The sequence below is a fragment of the Dendropsophus ebraccatus genome, chromosome 8, assembly GCF_027789765.1.
Source record: "Dendropsophus ebraccatus isolate aDenEbr1 chromosome 8, aDenEbr1.pat, whole genome shotgun sequence".
Lineage (NCBI taxonomy): Eukaryota > Metazoa > Chordata > Amphibia > Anura > Hylidae > Dendropsophus > Dendropsophus ebraccatus.
The window spans coordinates 95,577,447-95,595,575 of record NC_091461.1 but is presented as its reverse complement, the minus strand read 5'-3'; the positions used below and the strand labels follow the sequence as shown (position 1 = coordinate 95,595,575).

Here is an 18,129-nt window from a genome sequence, read left to right as displayed (position 1 = left end):
TTGCTTCACTCACTTATCCAAAGAGGTCATCCAGCAAACAAAAAAAAATATATATATACTCAGTATAACTATATACAAATGTACAAACAAAATAATTTTGCTGTATTAGTTATTAAAGTACATGTAATTCACATCATGTAAGCACAAACATGACGTATGAGTCACAATAATGTGGGGGGACATCTGATGTCACTAGAGAAAAAAAATCCCCAACTATAAAAGAAAATCCTATACTATAGGATTGTATGAGGCAGCTACCTACGTCTACATGGCTTATAAACCCAGTAACTGTTATATTAAGTGGGCACTATCACTTTAAAAAAAAAAAAGTTTGATCAGTCTGGGGCTTGATTGTAAGTCTATGGATCCGATTTCCTGCAGTGATACAGAGATCACAGTGAGTCAGGAAGAAGTGCTTAGCTAAGTGCTTCTTCTGGCTCTAATGGGTAAGGGCCTGAAAACCCAAGTCCCTGACAGATCAAACCTTTTGACATGACTTTAGGACACAGGGATACTTTGCAATCTAAAACTTAAGTGTGGGGGGTGAAAGACAACAATCAGCTGACATTGTGCATGTCGGCTGATCTTTTATTACATAAAGCCATAATGACCGGTAATGGGCCAAATACAGCTGATAACTGCTTCATGTAATAGGGCCTTACGACAACATGGATTCCAGGCAGTTGTACCACAGTAGAATGCGATCATATATGTGAAATGACTCACATCTGGGTTGACATCCATTCTGCCTACCGAGTACTGTTACTAAGCTATTTCTTGGATTACTAGACTCCTTAGACATGGGGATAGTAACTTCGGATTTTGATGTCAAACATAGGTGACCTACTGCTAGGATTGGCAAAACCCATCGCTTTGGCCTCCCCTTAATTGACTGCAAATAGGCGCCACTTATGGTGCATTTACTCAGATTTATCTGACAGATTTGAGAAGCCAAAGCCAGGAACAGACTATAAACATGGAACAGGTCATAAAGGAAAGACTGAGATTTCTCCTCTTTTCAAATCCATTCCTGACTTTGTCTTCAGAAATCTGACAGATAAATCTCTCGGTGTAAACGTACCCTTAGTTCATTGCTAGTTGAGATATTTCTGGGTTGTGTATCTTCAGACAATGACTACAATTATATCATCATCATTGGGGCACTGGCCGTGTATGTACACAGTCACAGAAGAGCAGTCATCATTTACAGACTAGCATCATGCAGAGAATGGATAGGTTTGAAATGGAATTTGTCAGCTTATGCTGGAGGCTGCAGACATGGGCAGATAGCTGATAGGGAGGATAAAACAAATGATACCTGTCTGATGGTACCTGTAAAACGATACCTGTAAAGCGGTGATGTCACGACCCGACTCCCAGAGCTGTGCAGGCTGTGGCTGCTGGAGAGGATGATGGCAGGGGGACACTGAGGGACACAGGGCACTGGAGGGACAACTGAGTATCCCCCTGCCATCATCCTCTCCAGCAGCCACAGCCCGCACAGCTCTGGGAGTCGTGACATCACCATGTTATCTAGGAAGTGACGTCACCATGTTAATCCAGGAAGTGACGTCACCATGTTATCTAGGAAGTGACGTCACCATGTTAATCCAGGAAGTGACGTCACCATGTTAATCCAGGAAGTGACGTCACCATGTTAATCCAGGAAGTGAAGCCTTGATGCAGTAGTAAGTGCAGGGAAAAACACTTTATAAGCATTTCCCATAATAAGTGTATGTTGGAGATTTGTATAACTTATTAACTTATTGGGGGGGGGGGGGGGCAATACAATACTTTAATAAAAAAATTTTGCCGGACTTCTCCTTTAAGATTGTAAAAAAAAATATATATTTTACCTGACCCTGTCTGCAGCTCCAGGCATGATATACAGCTCACAGATTTCTTGTTTGTAACAGCTACTGGGAATTTAAGTCTCCTTAATCTGCACTGCTCTATTACATGCCCCAATGGCAATGCAGTGTTGTTGGGGTTATGTGTAACACTGCATGGCCACTGAAGGACGCGGCCTAAATGGCTGGTTTCACACATCGCGTTCTTTTGAAGAGTGCAATTACAGTTTCCACAAAGGATGGGATCCACTTCTGGTTTTGGCCCAAAGAGCTGCATCAAATATTGTGTACATTCAGCCTTATAGTGTTCAGCCGATAGCTTTTTATGCATTTCATATGTAGGATGGCCCAATGTTGGGGGATCATTTCTATAGTACAATCCAAAAACTGTCAGCATGTCCAATAAAGCCGAAGGCTAGATGGCTGCCTGGGAGTAACGCTGTCAGGTGCAATACACTTGGCTGCCGCAGAGTTTGCAAAAGCCGATAGGTTGAGCTATATGGAGGCCAAGTTGAATTAAGAGAATGAAGCAAAGGCACCACTACATAGTGACAAAGCTATAGACAGAATCATTATCAACCACATGGCTGTACAACTAACTTTTCTTTTTTTTTTACAATAAAAAAAAAAAAATATTAAAAAAACAAAAAGTCCATAAAAATTAATTTAAAAATTAATACTGCTGGCTTTGCAGGACTCGATTGTGTCTTAAGCATAGACTAGTACAGCCACTCACCGATAAGGGTGCAGCACAATATCTAAACCTCTCTAAAACACAAGGTGGATATAAGGAAGCCTCTGCCCAACCAAACTGACCTAAGCCGCATGAGCGACACCCCTTCACCAACACCAGTGAATGCCGGCCGAACCATAGCCTACCCTACCCCTACAGTAACACTGTCCTTTCTATCTGTAGTCTTACCTAGTCTTCTAATAGAAAACCCCAGTGTGTTCATATGTACAGGATAAAATATAAAGAAATAACCCCAAAAAAGGTCCAACGCTTCCTTCCCCGTAACCAGTGAGTTTGACAATTGATAAAAGCTAAACAAAAACAGTCACAAAGGACTACAGTGAATACACTCCCGTGAATCCGCTCAGACTCGCACGTGCACACTATTTGGTGTTACGTTTCAACACTCACATTTTTTTTTTAGTTTGTCTTTAAGGCAGTGGTTTGCACAGATTGGTTCCGTGAACAAGAAAAAAAAATATATATGTACATAGACTATCTCAATATGAGGTCCATGGCTGATCCTGTCCACAGCTGCAGGAGTGCGCCTTCACCCACGCAGGGGGCAGTAACGGACGTAGTGGTGCAAAGACTATCGTACTCCTCTTTGCTGTCAGTGCTAAAACTAGATCTGTTTTATTCATTGCTTTAAGGTGCTGCTGCTGCTGCTATCGCCCATCGACAAGCAAGGGTGCGTCATAAATGTCCAGGCTCATCCATCGCCTTTCCCCTCGTGTCTGATGCACAATAAGATGAGACTCGGTCTCAGGTAAAACACTGGGAGGCTCACTCGAATGTCATCAGGTTGGCAGGGACCTGTTCAATAAAAGAAAAGCTATAACATGTTTGCCTGGGCTTGGATTAGACATATATAATGATATATAACAGGGTCCCCACCTGTTGCCTGTTACTTTGGCAGGCTGCACTTAGGTGTTTGAACCACAACATGGCGTTCACACGGTTTCCTGCCTGGAATTTGTAAGAGTTTCCTGTAAGATAGAAAGAACAATGTAATGAAGACAACCATCTTACACACTTAAAATAGGATGATACAAAAAGACACAAGTGCTGATAGTGCTGCTTGTGAGTAGAATGGGCAGCATTATTAACAGCTGGAAGGTCATTGTGCACAGGCGGCTAGGCTTGGAACCCACGCTTTGCCTGGTCTGATAACCATGACGTATCCCATGCAGAGATGGGGAACCTTCGGCTCTCCAGCTGTTTCAAAACTACAATTGCCATCATACATGGACAGCTGGAGGGCCGAAGGTTCCCCCCCATCCCTGACCTAGAAGGTGCCTCTTGCTTTCCTCTCCTTTTAAAAGAGAGAGACGTCAAAAGTTTTCATCTGTGGGGGTTCTGGGTGTTCAGACCCCCACTAATCATTACATGGGAGATGGAGTTTGCATTGCTAAAGGCCTTATTACACAAAGCGATCAGACATATCTTCCCGTGTAATAGAGACAGCAACACTCGCTTGTCGACTGATCACAGTTTTTCAATATGTCAATATCATCGCCTGCCTGCCGCACATCTCTCTGTCTAATAGGTGATGTGTGCTGACAGCTGATTAAAGCAAAGGGCTGCATGGACATCGCTAGCAATGTCCATGCAGCCCTGGCCGCATGATTATCAAGCTGTGTTATAGGCTCTGTCCATGGTGTGTGTTGAGCTGTCTAATACAACCTTTAGTTGAGCTCTTTATCAGCGTAACAGAGCTCGGTATCAGCGTAACACAATTTTCTAAAAAATTAACTCTATAGAGCTTCCACTTAATGTAAATTATAATTAACTAGACAACTGGGTGGTCCTCAGCAGCGAAGTACCGCTGGCAGAAAACATCCTCTGTAATCCCGCCTCTCTGGGAGCATCATTGCCCGGGGATGGTCCCTCTGCCGGCTCCTACAGAGGCAATCACGGTGGCTCAGTGGGTAGCACTGTAGCCTTGCAGCGCTGGAGTCCTGGGTTCAAATCCCACCAAGGGCAACATCTGCAAAGAGTTTGTATGTTCTCTCAGTGTTTGCGTGGGTTTCCTTCGTGTACTCCGGTTTCCTCCCTCAACCAAAACATACAGATAGGTGGATTTAGATTGTGAGCCCTATTGGGGACAGGGAGCAATAATTGGCGAAACTATGTAAAGTGCTGCGGAATCTGTGTGCGCTATTATTATTATTAATCATGCCCAGAGAAGCATAATTACAGAGGATGTTTCCCACTAGCGGCGACTACTTTACTCTTGAGGACCCCCCAATGTCTGAATAAGTATTATCTACAATCCTAGGCATGTCAATAATAATTTTTTTAAAATCCCCCTTGTTAAGCGAGGCCTGGACTTACCCTTCTCAGAGTCTGTTAGTAGAAAAATGTCCGGATGCTCCGCGTCATCAGCCATCACCACCATCCAGCCCACTACAGAGATGTTTTTTGTTGATGTGGACTTGAACTGAAGAAATACAGAAGTATATATGTATAAATCAGCATCCATAATGAAGTATATGTACAGTATATGACAAGTGTTACACTGTACTGAGGACTGACATGACTGCAGTGCGATCAGCCCACCCCCATACTTTATACTGCAGCTCAGGGAACCCATCCATTATTACATGTTCCTTGTCAGTCACTATCCTTATTCACTACACTGAAGTCAATGGGACGGACAGTAAAAATGACTGCATCTCTATAACTTTTCTAAATGAAATGGGAAGATGGTCCTTTCCCCCCGTTTTGTGCCATAAACAGGAACATATTGCATTCTTAATGTTCTCAGGGGCTTAGAGCAATCTATAAACACATATATGTATCATGTATCAGGGCGACTGTCATCGCTGGTAAATCCACAGAAAAGCTTAACAAGCCATATATAATCCTGTAAGATATACAGCGTGTCATGCTCATAACATATATACTCCACAGTGATAGTTATTGTGAGAAAGTAAAATGTTTATATAGTTCAGTGTATTCTGTAAGATACTGAGAGACCGAATCACCAATATATAGGAAATCTGAGACAATACCTGAGAACAACTGTAACACAGGAAGTAAATAACCAGGAACGTTTACTACTTGTTAATATATTTTACACACACATTATATATATATATATATATATATATATATATACACACACACATATTATATATATATATATATATTATATATATATATATACACACACACACACACACACACACACACACTATATATATATATATATATATATATATATACATACACACACACACACATACATACATATATATATATATATATATATACATACACACACGCACATACATACACATTCTTTTTTGGACTTTCTATGTAACAGCTACCACTACCCTACTGTAATACATCCAGAACACCAGCTGGGTTACCTTCACAGACAATTCTTGCCACTGGGTGTTAAACCTATGTATACTACTACTACACCCAACAGCAGCTAACAACGCACAGACTGGTGGGATACAAGGAATATGGCCCCAGAATGAGCCGCCATTCCCTGCCAGCAATCACATAGAGAATACCATGTGCCTTACGGTCTACATGGATTGTATCCTTCACCCGCTTTAATCATCATTACTCTAAACACACCAATCACTCCGTGCTTTGTTCTCGGATACAGAACATTTCCACATGATCAGTTTTTATTAAGAACAGACATGACTAAAAATGCATTGTCCCAGACAAGGGAAATAAACTGATGTGAGGCCAGGTCATTGCCCAGCCAGGATAACACAATATCCTGCACTAAGATGGGAGAAAGGCCACAGGTTGTCTTCTACACAACAGGAGAATCTGTAACCTAAAAAGACAGACCCTGCAGGGATCATTGTCGGAAATAAGAAGACCCCATATATACAGCAGGAACTGGCAGTGTTCTGCCTCAAGGGTTCTGGTTCTTCTTATGCAGACATCTATCTGGCCTGCAGTCAATGGGAAAAAATTTATACAAATTAGCCCTCCTCCAGAAGACAGACTTGTCTCTCTAGCGCCATCTCAAGACCTGATTCCAGCTGTCCCCCTACACACACTGTGACCTGGCCATGTACTGTCCTGCCCTATAAAATGGCTACAGCAATGACTAATACTAGTGAGATAGGGATGTCCCAGCATACTGGCAGCCCCTTCTCTGGCACTCTGTGTAGCCCAGCACAGGCATCACATATAGAGGCTGTGAAGCTTTTTGTGCAGGATTTTATGACACCCAGATTCTGCAAGCTGGAAGAAGACACAGTACAGATGACCAGACATATTACCACTTACATGTTTCCTCTCTGTGGCTTTTATGGATTTTGCTGCATAGTAGATGAGCTGTGTGCCGCACAATACTGCCCAGTATTTGGTCCAGGATGCAACCTGCAGAGAACAGTATACATTACAACTAATAATCCAATGTATCTGGGAGAAACAATAAGACAGGAGAGTAATATCCTGGAGGTTTAACATATCTATGCAGAAGTTCTCTCACCAATGCTGCTAAATTGTATCCCAGTTATCCTGTCTGGCCATGCATCATCTATAAGGGTTAGAAGGCTGGGAGAAAGGAGTGGTTGGGCACTTCTTTCTCAGCTGGTCACTTGATCTCACGGTTGCATTGAGTCGAATCAAACAGCTAGCCAGGGAGTGAAACGCACAGTGCACGCTTCTCCTGGCTGTAGCTAGCGATAATTGTGGGCCTCAGCACTAGAGACCCTATTAGACGAAAAGATTATCGGCTGTATTCAGCCAATGATCGTCTGGTGTAATAGAAGACAACGGTCAGCCAACTGCGCAATGTCGGCTGATTGTTGTCTTTCAATATGTTAAAAGACAAATAGCTAAGATAGCAACAATCTGCTGCCGTCACACCGAGCAACAGGAGCGGCGGCAGCAGACCAAATAGTGCCGGCAGGGAACGGAAAACGAGGAGCAAGCGAGCGCTGACCTGACAGGTTTGGCGCTTGTTTGCTCTCTGCATTGCCTCGTGTAATAGGGGCTTAAGACCTCGACCAAAACCAAGCTCCTGACTGACATTGAATTTTCTTTTTTAAAAGGGGGTTATCCAGGCTAACAAACATGGCTGCTTCTTCCATACACAATACCACTCTTGTCCTCAGGGCATGTTTTGCAGGTCAGTTCCATTGAAGTGAATGTAGCTAAATTGTAATACCAGACACAACCTGGAGACAGGGGTAGTGCTGTTTTTGTAAAATAACCCCTAACTCTGGATAACCCCTTAAAGTAACAGTAAAGCTTCAAGAGATTCTAGTATTGGTAGAAGGAAGAACAGCCATGATAGACGACTAATACTTCACAATCATTAAAGGGGTTGTCCAGCAAAAATCTTTTTCTTTCAAATCCACTGATGTCAGAAAGCTATATAGATATGTAATTTACTTCTATTTAAAAATCTCAAGTCTTCCCATACTAATGAGCTGCTGTATGTCCTGAAGGAAATGATTTATTTTCAGTCTGACACAGTGCTCTCTGCTGACATCTCTGGCCGAGACAGGAACTGTCCAGAGCAGGAAAGGTTTTCTATGGGGGTTCATAGAAAACAGAGACAGAGTTCCTGTCTCGGCCAAAGATGTCAGCAGAGAGCCCTGTGTCAGACTAAAAATAAAACATTTCCTGCAGGACATACAGCAGCTGATAAGTATAGGAATACTTGAGATTTTTATATAGAAGTAAATTACAAATCTATATAAACTTTCTGATATCAGTTGATCCGAAAGAAAAAGGTTTTCACTGGACAACCCCTGTAAAGTTCAACTTCTAAAGAATATTTTACTTTCTATCTTTAGGATTCCTATTTACCCAAATTCCAGAATTCATAAACCTTTAGAAAAATAAACCAGGTTTCTTCTAAGAATAAAGACTTCGCAGAACCCATAAAGGCAATCCTGACCCTTCATTTTACTAATCCCTATAGAGTCTTTAGTTTCTGTGTACAACATGCCAGTAATGTGTTTGGGGATACCACCTTGTATCCTATCCCTAGGTGGCGCTCTGACGCAGAATAACACGGTATTACTACACATGCATTGGTGAAGCATCTACACAATACTGCCGGGACATCAGTAGGCAGTGGCCAGTAAATGTGTGATTCATATTTTTTAAATTTGATTATTACGAATGCAATGTATGTGTCTTACTGTCGGCTTTTTGCCTTCTTTTAACAAAGTCTTCCTTCGTAGGACCCCCTGTATGGTCACTGCGCCGGGATACAAATGAACCGCTAGTTCCGTTGAATCGGCAGAGCTGTAAAGAGAGACACCATGTTATCCCTGCAGATTTTGTCTCTATCAGTCACTGTCACCGGATGTCTGCTCCCTAGATGACTATTGTGGAACACAGCAGAAGCCGGTGGAAAGGAAACTTGCTAGGTCAGGCATCTGCGCGGGACAGACATCAAACACATACTATACTTGATGTGTGTCACTGGCACACTTCCATACACAACACACCGGGAACAAACCAAATCGTAAAACGAGATCAGACACCTCGAATAAGGTCACATGACATCAGTACAATGAGCCCTTCACCCGATTCTAGCCGAGATAAATATATAACCCATCTGGCACCAGTTTGGGTCCAGCTGTAGATACGGACATGCCTTCATAAGAAACTAAAGATCTTCTTTCCATATGAACAGCAAGGAAAGGTCAGAACCATGAATGATGTATCTTCTAGCACCATCCCGAATGATACCCTGAGCGGAGGCTATGGGCAGGGCTGATGTCATGTGACCCCGCGTCCATTCTCTTTCTTGAATGATAGGTTGTAAAAATAAATTAGAAACAAAACCTCAGCAAAAAGGAGCATTTCCACTTAAAATCTGGAAAATCAGGTCTTGGAATAATCCAATCAAGTTGTTAAATGTAAGAAAAAATTTCCAGAAGGGACAGTAGGCAATCTTGGAAATCCCTACCCCATAGTGAATGTTAGTAAGCTTTCCCAGGACAGGGGATCAGTACTCATGGGCTAAGTCTGGGTCTGTATCGGCAGCCTTTTTTTTGGTTGTCACTTTTGTAAAGGAAGGACAACACAGATATAAACAAGTAACAGTAAAATGTATTCTATTGGGGCAATAGTCACTGTTACTGCATGGCATCGGAATCCCATATACACTGTGAATACAGGTGCTTTTTGCTGCTGCTTTGGTCCAGTACAAAATTTTTTGCATGCGATATTTCTGCAGTATGTGAACATGACCTAACAACCAGACGGAAGAGGACAAGCCAAAAACTAATGGAGGGTTGTATGGGTGGAAATGCTCTTAGAAAGGTTAATAGAAATGGCATCTTAGTCGGTGTTACTGGTGAACCAACAATGCACAATGCTAGTCACAATCCTTGTTAATAGATATGGATATTGTGCACTGAATAAAACTTGCCTGGAACTGCGCAGCTGAACGCAGCTCCGAGTAAGGGACGAAATCCTGAGTCTGCGCATAGAGAGCAGAGCGTGTGGTCTCCTACAAAGGAAGGAGCACCGACATCTCACACACAGCTCCTCTACCATCTCTTACCATACAGCATGCTGACATTTTATACCTCCTTTTACCAATTAATCTATTATGTTTTTACATGAAAAGAACCTTTATATAGCAGGCAGGGATGTATTCACAACCTCTACATGAACACTGCAATCCTGCATGAACCATATAAATAACACATTGTTACTGCAATGACAATTCTTCTTGTAGCTAAAGGAAACAGTCAACAAGCTTGTTACATGTTATTTTAATCTATATTCATTGTCAAAATTCACATCCCTGCATGTTACTAGTGAGAAATGCAATGTGGAAACTCATATGGCACCAGTTGGGTCACATGTCTGACAGCAGAGGGCGAGCAAACTTGTCTGTTTCCAAGGGCAACCATCAGAATTTTAAAAGAAAAACTTTCAATACATTTAATCAGTAGAACACAATGAAGAATCGGCAACTGTTTATTTGGATTTAAGATGGACAGCGATAACAGTTTTCTAAACCTTGTCAGACTTTATTGTAAGAATTGATTCACTGTGCTGACCTCATATAGTAACCAGGGATCATGTCTTCAATGTTCTGCATCTGATCGTCCAACAGTCACTTATAACATGACAAATGCTAAGACTAAGTCGGCTGTCAGCAGCTCTGCACCTTCACAGTAACCTCAATGACAGGGACCATTAATAACAGTGAGCTACAGACGAAATCCTAAACACTGAGGCTTCGCAAGATGCTATGGGAAGTGAATTGAAACCAGTACAAAGGGAATGGTGTTGTCACTTCAAATATCTCATTGTTGTAGCTGCATTATTATTTGCCGATAGCAGGACGTGGTTTCATCAGATAAGTCTGCAAGAGTTCTTCTCCAAACAGCCCAGTAGGTCAGTATCAGACACCGGCAGCCATACTGCCCCCTATCATCTCGGAGCTGCACCACACATCTGCGGGGTATGTAGGAAGGACGGACTACTTACTCATCCCAATGTCCAAAATAGAACGCTGGATAACACATACCCATAAGACGGCCAACAAGTCTTTTTCCTGACTCCACTACAAACAGACTTAGATGTATGTGTGCGTCAACAGGAGAGAGGAACACACTGCTGCCAGGACCTTTTCTCATGCAGACACTAAGGTTCTGGCATAGAGCTGGGCGATATGGCCAAAAAATAAAATCTCGATTTTTTTAAAATTTTGGACGATTCTCGATTTAAATCTCGATTTTTTTTTCCTTTTTGCTAAATAAACAACATAGTTTTGTCCTTGCAGCATCAGATACTATTTTAATGACATTTGAGACAACTGTATTGCTTCTCACTGTAACAGTGCTCCCCTGTAGTAGACAAGCTCCCTGTGTGCCATTCTGGGCCCCCATATAGTATAGGAGATCTTCTTTGTGTGTTTAGTAGTGGAGGTATAGTGGATAAGGGGTGTAGTAGTAGTAGTAGTACAGGTAAAGATGAGGGGTGTAGTAGTACAGGTACAGATGAGGGATGTAGTAGTAGTAGTAGTACAGGTATAGATGAGGAGTGTAGTAGTAGTAGTACAGGTACAGATGAGGGGTGTAGTAGTAGTACAGGTATAGATGAGGGGTGTAGTAGTAGTACAGGTAAAGATGAGGGGTGTGGTAGTACAGGTACAGATGAGGGCTGTAGTAGTACAGGTATAGATGAGGGGTGTGGTAGTACAGGTATAGATGAGGGGTGTAGTAGTAGTAGTAGTAGTACAGGTAAAGATGATGGGTGTGGTAGTACAGGTATAGATGAGGGGTGTGGTAGTACAGGTATAGATGAGGGGTGTGGTAGTAGTACAGGTACAGATGAGGGGTGTAGTAGTAGTACAGGTATAGATGAGGGGTGTAGTAGTAGTACAGGTATAGATGAGGGGTGTGGTAGTACAGGTATAGATGAGGGGTGTAGTAGTAGTACAGGTATAGATGAGGGGTGTAGTAGTAGTACAGGTATAGATGGGCAGCTAGGGGGTGACGGAGGGCGACTGGGGGTGACGGAGGGCGACTGGGGGTGACGGAGGGCAACTGGGGGCGACGGAGGGCGACTGGGGGTGACGGAGGGCGACTGGGGGTTACTGAAGGAGGAGTGGGGGTGATGGAGGGCGACTGGGGGTGACTGAAGGAGGAGTGGGGGTGATGGAGGGCGACTGGGGGTGACTGAAGGAGGAGTGGGGGTGATGGAGGGCGACTGGGGGTGACTGAAGGAGGAGTGGGGGTGATGGAGGGCGACTGGGGGTGACTGAAGGAGGAGTGGGGGTGATAGAGGGCGACTGGGGGTGACTGAAGGAGGAGTGGGGGTGACTGAAGGAGGAGTGGGGGTGATGGAGGGCGACTGAAGGAGGAGTGGGGGTGATGGAGGGCGACTGGGGGTGACTGAAGGAGGAGTGGGGGTGATGGAGGGCGACTGAAGGAGGAGTGGGGGTGATGGAGGGCGACTGGGGGTGACTGAAGGGGGACTGGGGGTGATGGAGGGCGACTGGGGGTGACTGAAGGAGGAGTGGGGGTGATGGAGGGCGACTGGGGGTGACTGGGGGTGATGGAGGGGGACTTTGGGTGATGGAGGGCGACTGGGGGTGATGGAGGGCGACTGGGGGTGATGGAGGGGGGCTGGGGCAGCTGGGAATGATTGGGAAAGGAGTACACATAGCCCTCCTCCCCTCACCCCGGCCACACATGCAGGTCCCGGTCTCTGCAGGAGGCTGCAGGGACTGTAGTGGTGATAGCGTCGCTGCCATTACTGGAGCTGTACAGCGGGATCAGGGGTGAAGATCCTGCTGTACAGCTCCAGTAATGGCAGCGACGCTATCACCACTACAGTCCCTGCAGCCTCCTGCAGAGACCGGGACCTGCATGTGTGGCCGGTAGGGGAACGGAATGCTATGTGTACAGCTGGGGAAGGTCGGTCGCGGCTCTGGGGGACTGCCGACCGACCTGCACCTCGCCCCACTTCCCGCCCGCCCGGCACCTCCACGCAGCGCCGCCCCCGCACTTCCCGCCGGCCGTAACCTGCACCTCATGCCCGGCCGGCACCTCCACGCAGTGCTGCCCGCCCTCCATCTCCCGCCCGGCACCTGCACCTCCCGTCCGCCCGCCCGACTGACTCTCCGCGCTTCTCTGCCCGCAATGATTTTTTGTGAAAATCGAATTTACGATTTTCACAAAAAATCAAATCGATTCTAACCTTCTGGGCGAATTAATCGAATTAATTCGATTAATCGCCCAGCCCTATTCTGGCATGTTAAAATCTAAAATACCTGATCCATTACCCCCTCTAATCAAATGCCAATGGAGGAGAGTCTAGTGGCACCCAAACACACAGGATCATGGCATCAAATATATCCTAAAGGCAATCATATGGCATGGCCCTTGTATGCGGGGAATGAAATACAACTAACAAGTGTTTTACCAGTAATATAAATAGGGATGTATTTACCCATGTGTAATAAAAGATTATTTTCTAGTGTTCGGGACTGCACAGAGTTCTTGTCCTCCATGTCTATATAAACATGGTTGCTGTCTGTATTGCCCACCCCTGGAAATACCTTCCCCTGGGCACTCATGTGCCTTAAAGTGTACCTCTTGTTATAACTTTCAAAATCTAAAGCAAAAGTGATATAAATCATGTTTGCAATTTATATTCATTTTTTTATTTTAATTTTTTAAAGAGAAAACAGCACTTCCATCAGAAAAAAGAAAGTCCTGTGTATCCCAGGCCATGTGATCTCTCACAGATAAGGCAGTCATGTGATTGATGGACACATTGAGCCGTGACTCTCTGTACTCTCTCATGTGTTTAGTCTGTTGTTTTTTTCAACCAGCAAAGTTAGAAAATCTGCCTTCTGGAGGCTGGACCTGGATTTCTGGTAAGTACAGCTTTGTTTTACAGCAAAAATAATGAATGTATATAACAAACTTGATTTATTTCACATTGATTTAGATTTGAAAGTTATAACTACAGGGTACACTTTATTATCTAAGGGCATTAAGGACTAAGGACAGATTTTTTGAGCCAAAGCCAGGAACAGACTATAAACAGGGAACAGGTAATAAAGGAAAAGAAAGACTGAGATTTCTGAGTCACATAATCTGTTGGTGTAATAGGGCCTAACACTATGTCGGTTGTCAGGGCTGATGACACTTACAGAAGCCGCTGTGCAAGTATTCTAAAAGGCCCTATTCCATGGAATGATTATCGGCTGTATTCAGACGATAATCGTCCCGTGGAATAGAAGGCAACGGCATCGTTCATGTTGGCTGATTGTTGCGTTGTTTGTCTTTCATGCATGTTGAAAAACAAACGACTGCGATAGCAGCAATCTGCTGCCATCGCACCGTGCAATAGGAGCGGCGCCAGCAGACCAGCGCTATCTTCTATGGGCAGACCCGTCCCCCCCCCGACTCACCCGCTCGCTGCTGCCGTGTGTAATAGGGGGAAACGAGGAGCACACGAGTGCTAATAGCGCTCCGTGGAATAGGTGCTTTAGCATGGTCTTTATCCTTTGCTACAGGTCAAAAGGACTGTGTATGTACAGTGGACATACTATGTGCAGGAGAAGAGCACCACCATACTGCACTATATAAAGCCCACACCAGTTTTAGAGTACACACATGGTTCACACAAGGACTGAGCATTATTTCAACAACTTTCATTACAGAAAAAAAACAAAAACCTTCTCGATTTCTACAGTTTGGAGAAACAAACACTCCGAATCTACAGTCTCACTATCTGGAAGTGAATGGAAACCACTTATTGGCTTTGTATTTGCTGTTAAGAATTTAACAATTATTTTACATAAAAGAAAGCTATTTGCATAGGAAAAAATCATAAACAAATAGTAGATTAACAGAGGTGTACAAACTAAGAGTCAGCAAACACCAAAAAGAAAAAGCTCTTAAAGCAGAAGAGGAGCACCCAGCAACCGAGAGACGGCAAACTATGCAGCCTGTGCCACAGCCCATCACCAGAGTGCCTTATGTATACCTGCTGGCCTTCATTGGGCCCCGGTAGCCATTCCATGTCCCTCTTGTCATTGGACCCAGAGAATGGTACAACCTGTTCCTGTTGGATTTCATTACAGGTTATCATTGTAACTTATAGTCTAGCATCACAGAAAGAGAATATACAACAGGCAGCAATATTCTCAGCATAAAGTGTAACCATCACTTTCAGAAACTTCTGAGGTTGTGCTAATTTTTTAGGCTTTTGTTGCAAGCAAGATTCCCGTACAAACATCTATGCTTCTGCAGTTGTTCCTCTGTATTCTTAAGAGCTGTTAATAGTCTTAACATTCACTATCTGACTGGCTTGTGAGTAACTCAGCCCCATATAACCGGAATTGTTGAAAGCTGAATAATATGGTAATATTTTAGCCTGGTTCACATCCTGCTGGAGATCGTCACCTGACAAAATAGAACAATCTTCCTACATCTAAAAGGGGCCCACTCGGCTTCTCGGTTCTGCAACCATGCCAAAAGGATGTATTTTCTTAAATTAGAGTGAGTCTCCAGGTTCCTCCTTTCTCAAGGCTCATACTACCTTCTTTTTTTCAGGCTATCTTTTTGTAGGGGTCCACTCTCCCTGCCCTGACTTTCCAGCTGTGATGGGCCTGTGCCTATGAAGAGCAGCCAATCAGAGAAGGCAGGGCTGCAGAGGGCAGGAGAGAGCAGCAGCCAGAACCAATGAGGAGACAGGAGGAGTGTCTCAGACTACCCCAGCCTGCCTTGTTGGCACCTTTGCTATCCTGTAGTCACAGATCACAGTTGCCAAATAACTTGTAAGGGGACATAACCTAAAATTGTATGCTTTAAATGGGATTTCTGATGGCCACAGGAGAGTAGATTACTACAAGCACACAAAGCAACCCCCTCCCCCAGTCTCCCAACACTCTGTAGTGATTGGTGGCCAAAAATGTGGAAAAATCATTGATCATTTCAGCCCACAAAATCGGAACAGTAATCTGAACACCTTCATTCAGTCTGTATTAAAAAAACCAAAAACTTTCTTTGACTAAATCTAGAAGGCACTTTTTTGGCACCCATTGGATGAATGGGATCAGTTAATACGTTTGGCATATGCACCATAAGCTTTCCCTAAGCATATAGCAGACATATGCCGTAAATGCAGCGTGAGCAAAGCGTAATAGCGGAATTATAATAAAATACACACAAGCAGATCTTTAGTGGGTTACAATAGTTATATAGATGCCGTCTTACCTTTCAAATGCCGGCCATGACATGTCTTCACTGAGCTCAGAACCATCGCTGCTCCCTACATTAAAAAAGAAAAAGTCAACACAGAAGTCCCAGGAGCTGGAAGACATTAAGAGGTTGTATAAATTATCTGAGCACAAGTCCTAATTGTGAAGAATGTTCCAAGAACATAGGATGATGCCTGAATAAAACGACACAAAGATCAGATGGTAACTCTTAGGTGACGTATGCCATCTGTTTCTCTGCTCCAGGCTCCTACAGCAGGAGACATACGCAGGAAGCAGCTCTGCTGTGTGCAGCTACAGCTCATGGGGTGCTTGACAACCAGCCCAGTCTGAAAGATTTTTCTTCTTTTTTTTATTACATGTATAGTAAAACTGCTTTGATTTAGCATCAATTGGGCCCAATTAGTACCAGACCAAGTACCTTCTTGCCAATTCCATACCATGGTGCAATTCTCAGCTGGAAACAAATGCTGCTTTATTAAACTTTCTGGACTACTGGACTTTGGAGTAAAGGAATATCACTTATATGTACATCCTAACACTTTGTTCAGAGCTGTAAAAAACCTTCTGTTCTTATACATAGAAAAATGTACTCTAAACAAAATGCCCACAAGTAACACATGCAAAATGTACAAATTCTCAAAGCTTTTATCCTGCTGCTCCCATCTCTCTGGAATGGTGTGAGGATCGGACTCTTATTACTACAGATAAGGCTGGAATTTTATTACAATCCCTTATTCCAGACTAGCCTCAAATTATCAGAAACACTGGAATAAACTCCAATTATCTAACAAGTAAATGCACATTTATCACTATGGGGAAATACAGACGGCAGCCAGGTTGGAAGAGGCCAAAAAATTCAGTGTGTGTTTATTAAAGCGTTACAAGTATGCAGTGCTGGTCTCACATCGTCCTCCACACCCTCAGCGCTCAGGCCGAGAGCACTGCTGGCTTATGGGCCTAATACTCCCATGTAAAAGACCCAAATTGCTGGAACAGTAACATTAGCCGCACCTCTGCCTATGGTGACATGCATGTAACAGCAGCGCAAATCATCGCTTGATTGTTTCAACCATGTAAAGGGTTCACTGAGGAGTTGCTGTAATTTTAAAAGAAACTAAAAACTTTACGTCATACAGACACAAACGTTTTGATCGGACGGGATGTGGATGTTCAGAATTGAACCAATGGCTAGATTGAGCCGAATAAAGAGCATGACCGAGTGCTTCACTCCCTGGCTTGTTGTAGGAATCAGGAGCGAGACTCCAAAAACAAGATATAGAGTGCAGCGCTTAGCCATGCACTTCTCCCAGCTGTGCATCCAGATCCAGACTGATCAAAACTACTAAGAAATCTAGGCGACACAATCCCTTTAAGGAAGATGCCTGTGCATTACTATACACTTAGTAATGTACAGTAAAGCCTCCATTCATGCTTCTAAGCAATTCCATCAACAAGAACAAGCTTGTAAGAGTATTACATGAAGCCAGACGGTGCAGAATCCATGATGGTGCTTTCAGATACTTACACTTACCTATGGATATTCCACTAGAAAGCGTGGAGCTTTCCGCCTGCCCTCTGGATGGTGTATGTGGCTCCATGACACTGTCGTCTAGAAGGTGGCGTGGTCCGGCATTTGGGAATGTTGCACTTTTGAATTCGGCTGTGTTCATTTTGTGGATGAAGCTAAATAAGAAAATATCCAACAATAATATTTTGAATGCAGTGTAATAAAGAGTGTAGTCAAAATGAGAGAATTCCCTCTAGTAGCAAAGGCGCAGGGAAAGCGAGCCATGTGCCAGACCATGTGGTTTATGGGCTGCTTCCAGCGCATTTCAGAAGCC

General features: G+C 43.7%; 1 protein-coding gene across 5 annotated transcripts in view; it reads right to left on the bottom strand.

Moving 5' to 3' along the window:
* Window positions 1-328: 328 nt before the first annotated feature.
* RALGPS2 (Ral GEF with PH domain and SH3 binding motif 2) overlaps window positions 329-18,129 on the bottom strand; it is a 133,457-nt gene continuing 115,656 nt past the window's right edge. Inside the window, exons 13-21 of one of the 5 annotated variants that reach the window (XM_069981125.1) lie at window positions 17,820-17,971; window positions 16,284-16,338; window positions 15,052-15,129; window positions 9,962-10,042; window positions 8,721-8,826; window positions 6,850-6,942; window positions 4,921-5,026; window positions 3,481-3,572; window positions 329-3,399 (exon numbers count right to left, since the gene is read on the bottom strand). In XM_069981125.1, coding sequence (XP_069837226.1) covers window positions 3,370-3,399; window positions 3,481-3,572; window positions 4,921-5,026; window positions 6,850-6,942; window positions 8,721-8,826; window positions 9,962-10,042; window positions 15,052-15,129; window positions 16,284-16,338; window positions 17,820-17,971 — 793 coding nt within the window. In that variant the 3' untranslated portion in view covers window positions 329-3,369. Of the gene's footprint in view, window positions 3,400-3,480; window positions 3,573-4,920; window positions 5,027-6,849; window positions 6,943-8,720; window positions 8,827-9,961; window positions 10,043-15,051; window positions 15,130-16,283; window positions 16,339-17,813; window positions 17,972-18,129 lie in introns of all 5 variants that reach the window. The other 4 variants (XM_069981121.1, XM_069981122.1, XM_069981123.1 and 1 more) reach the window with 4 other exon arrangements.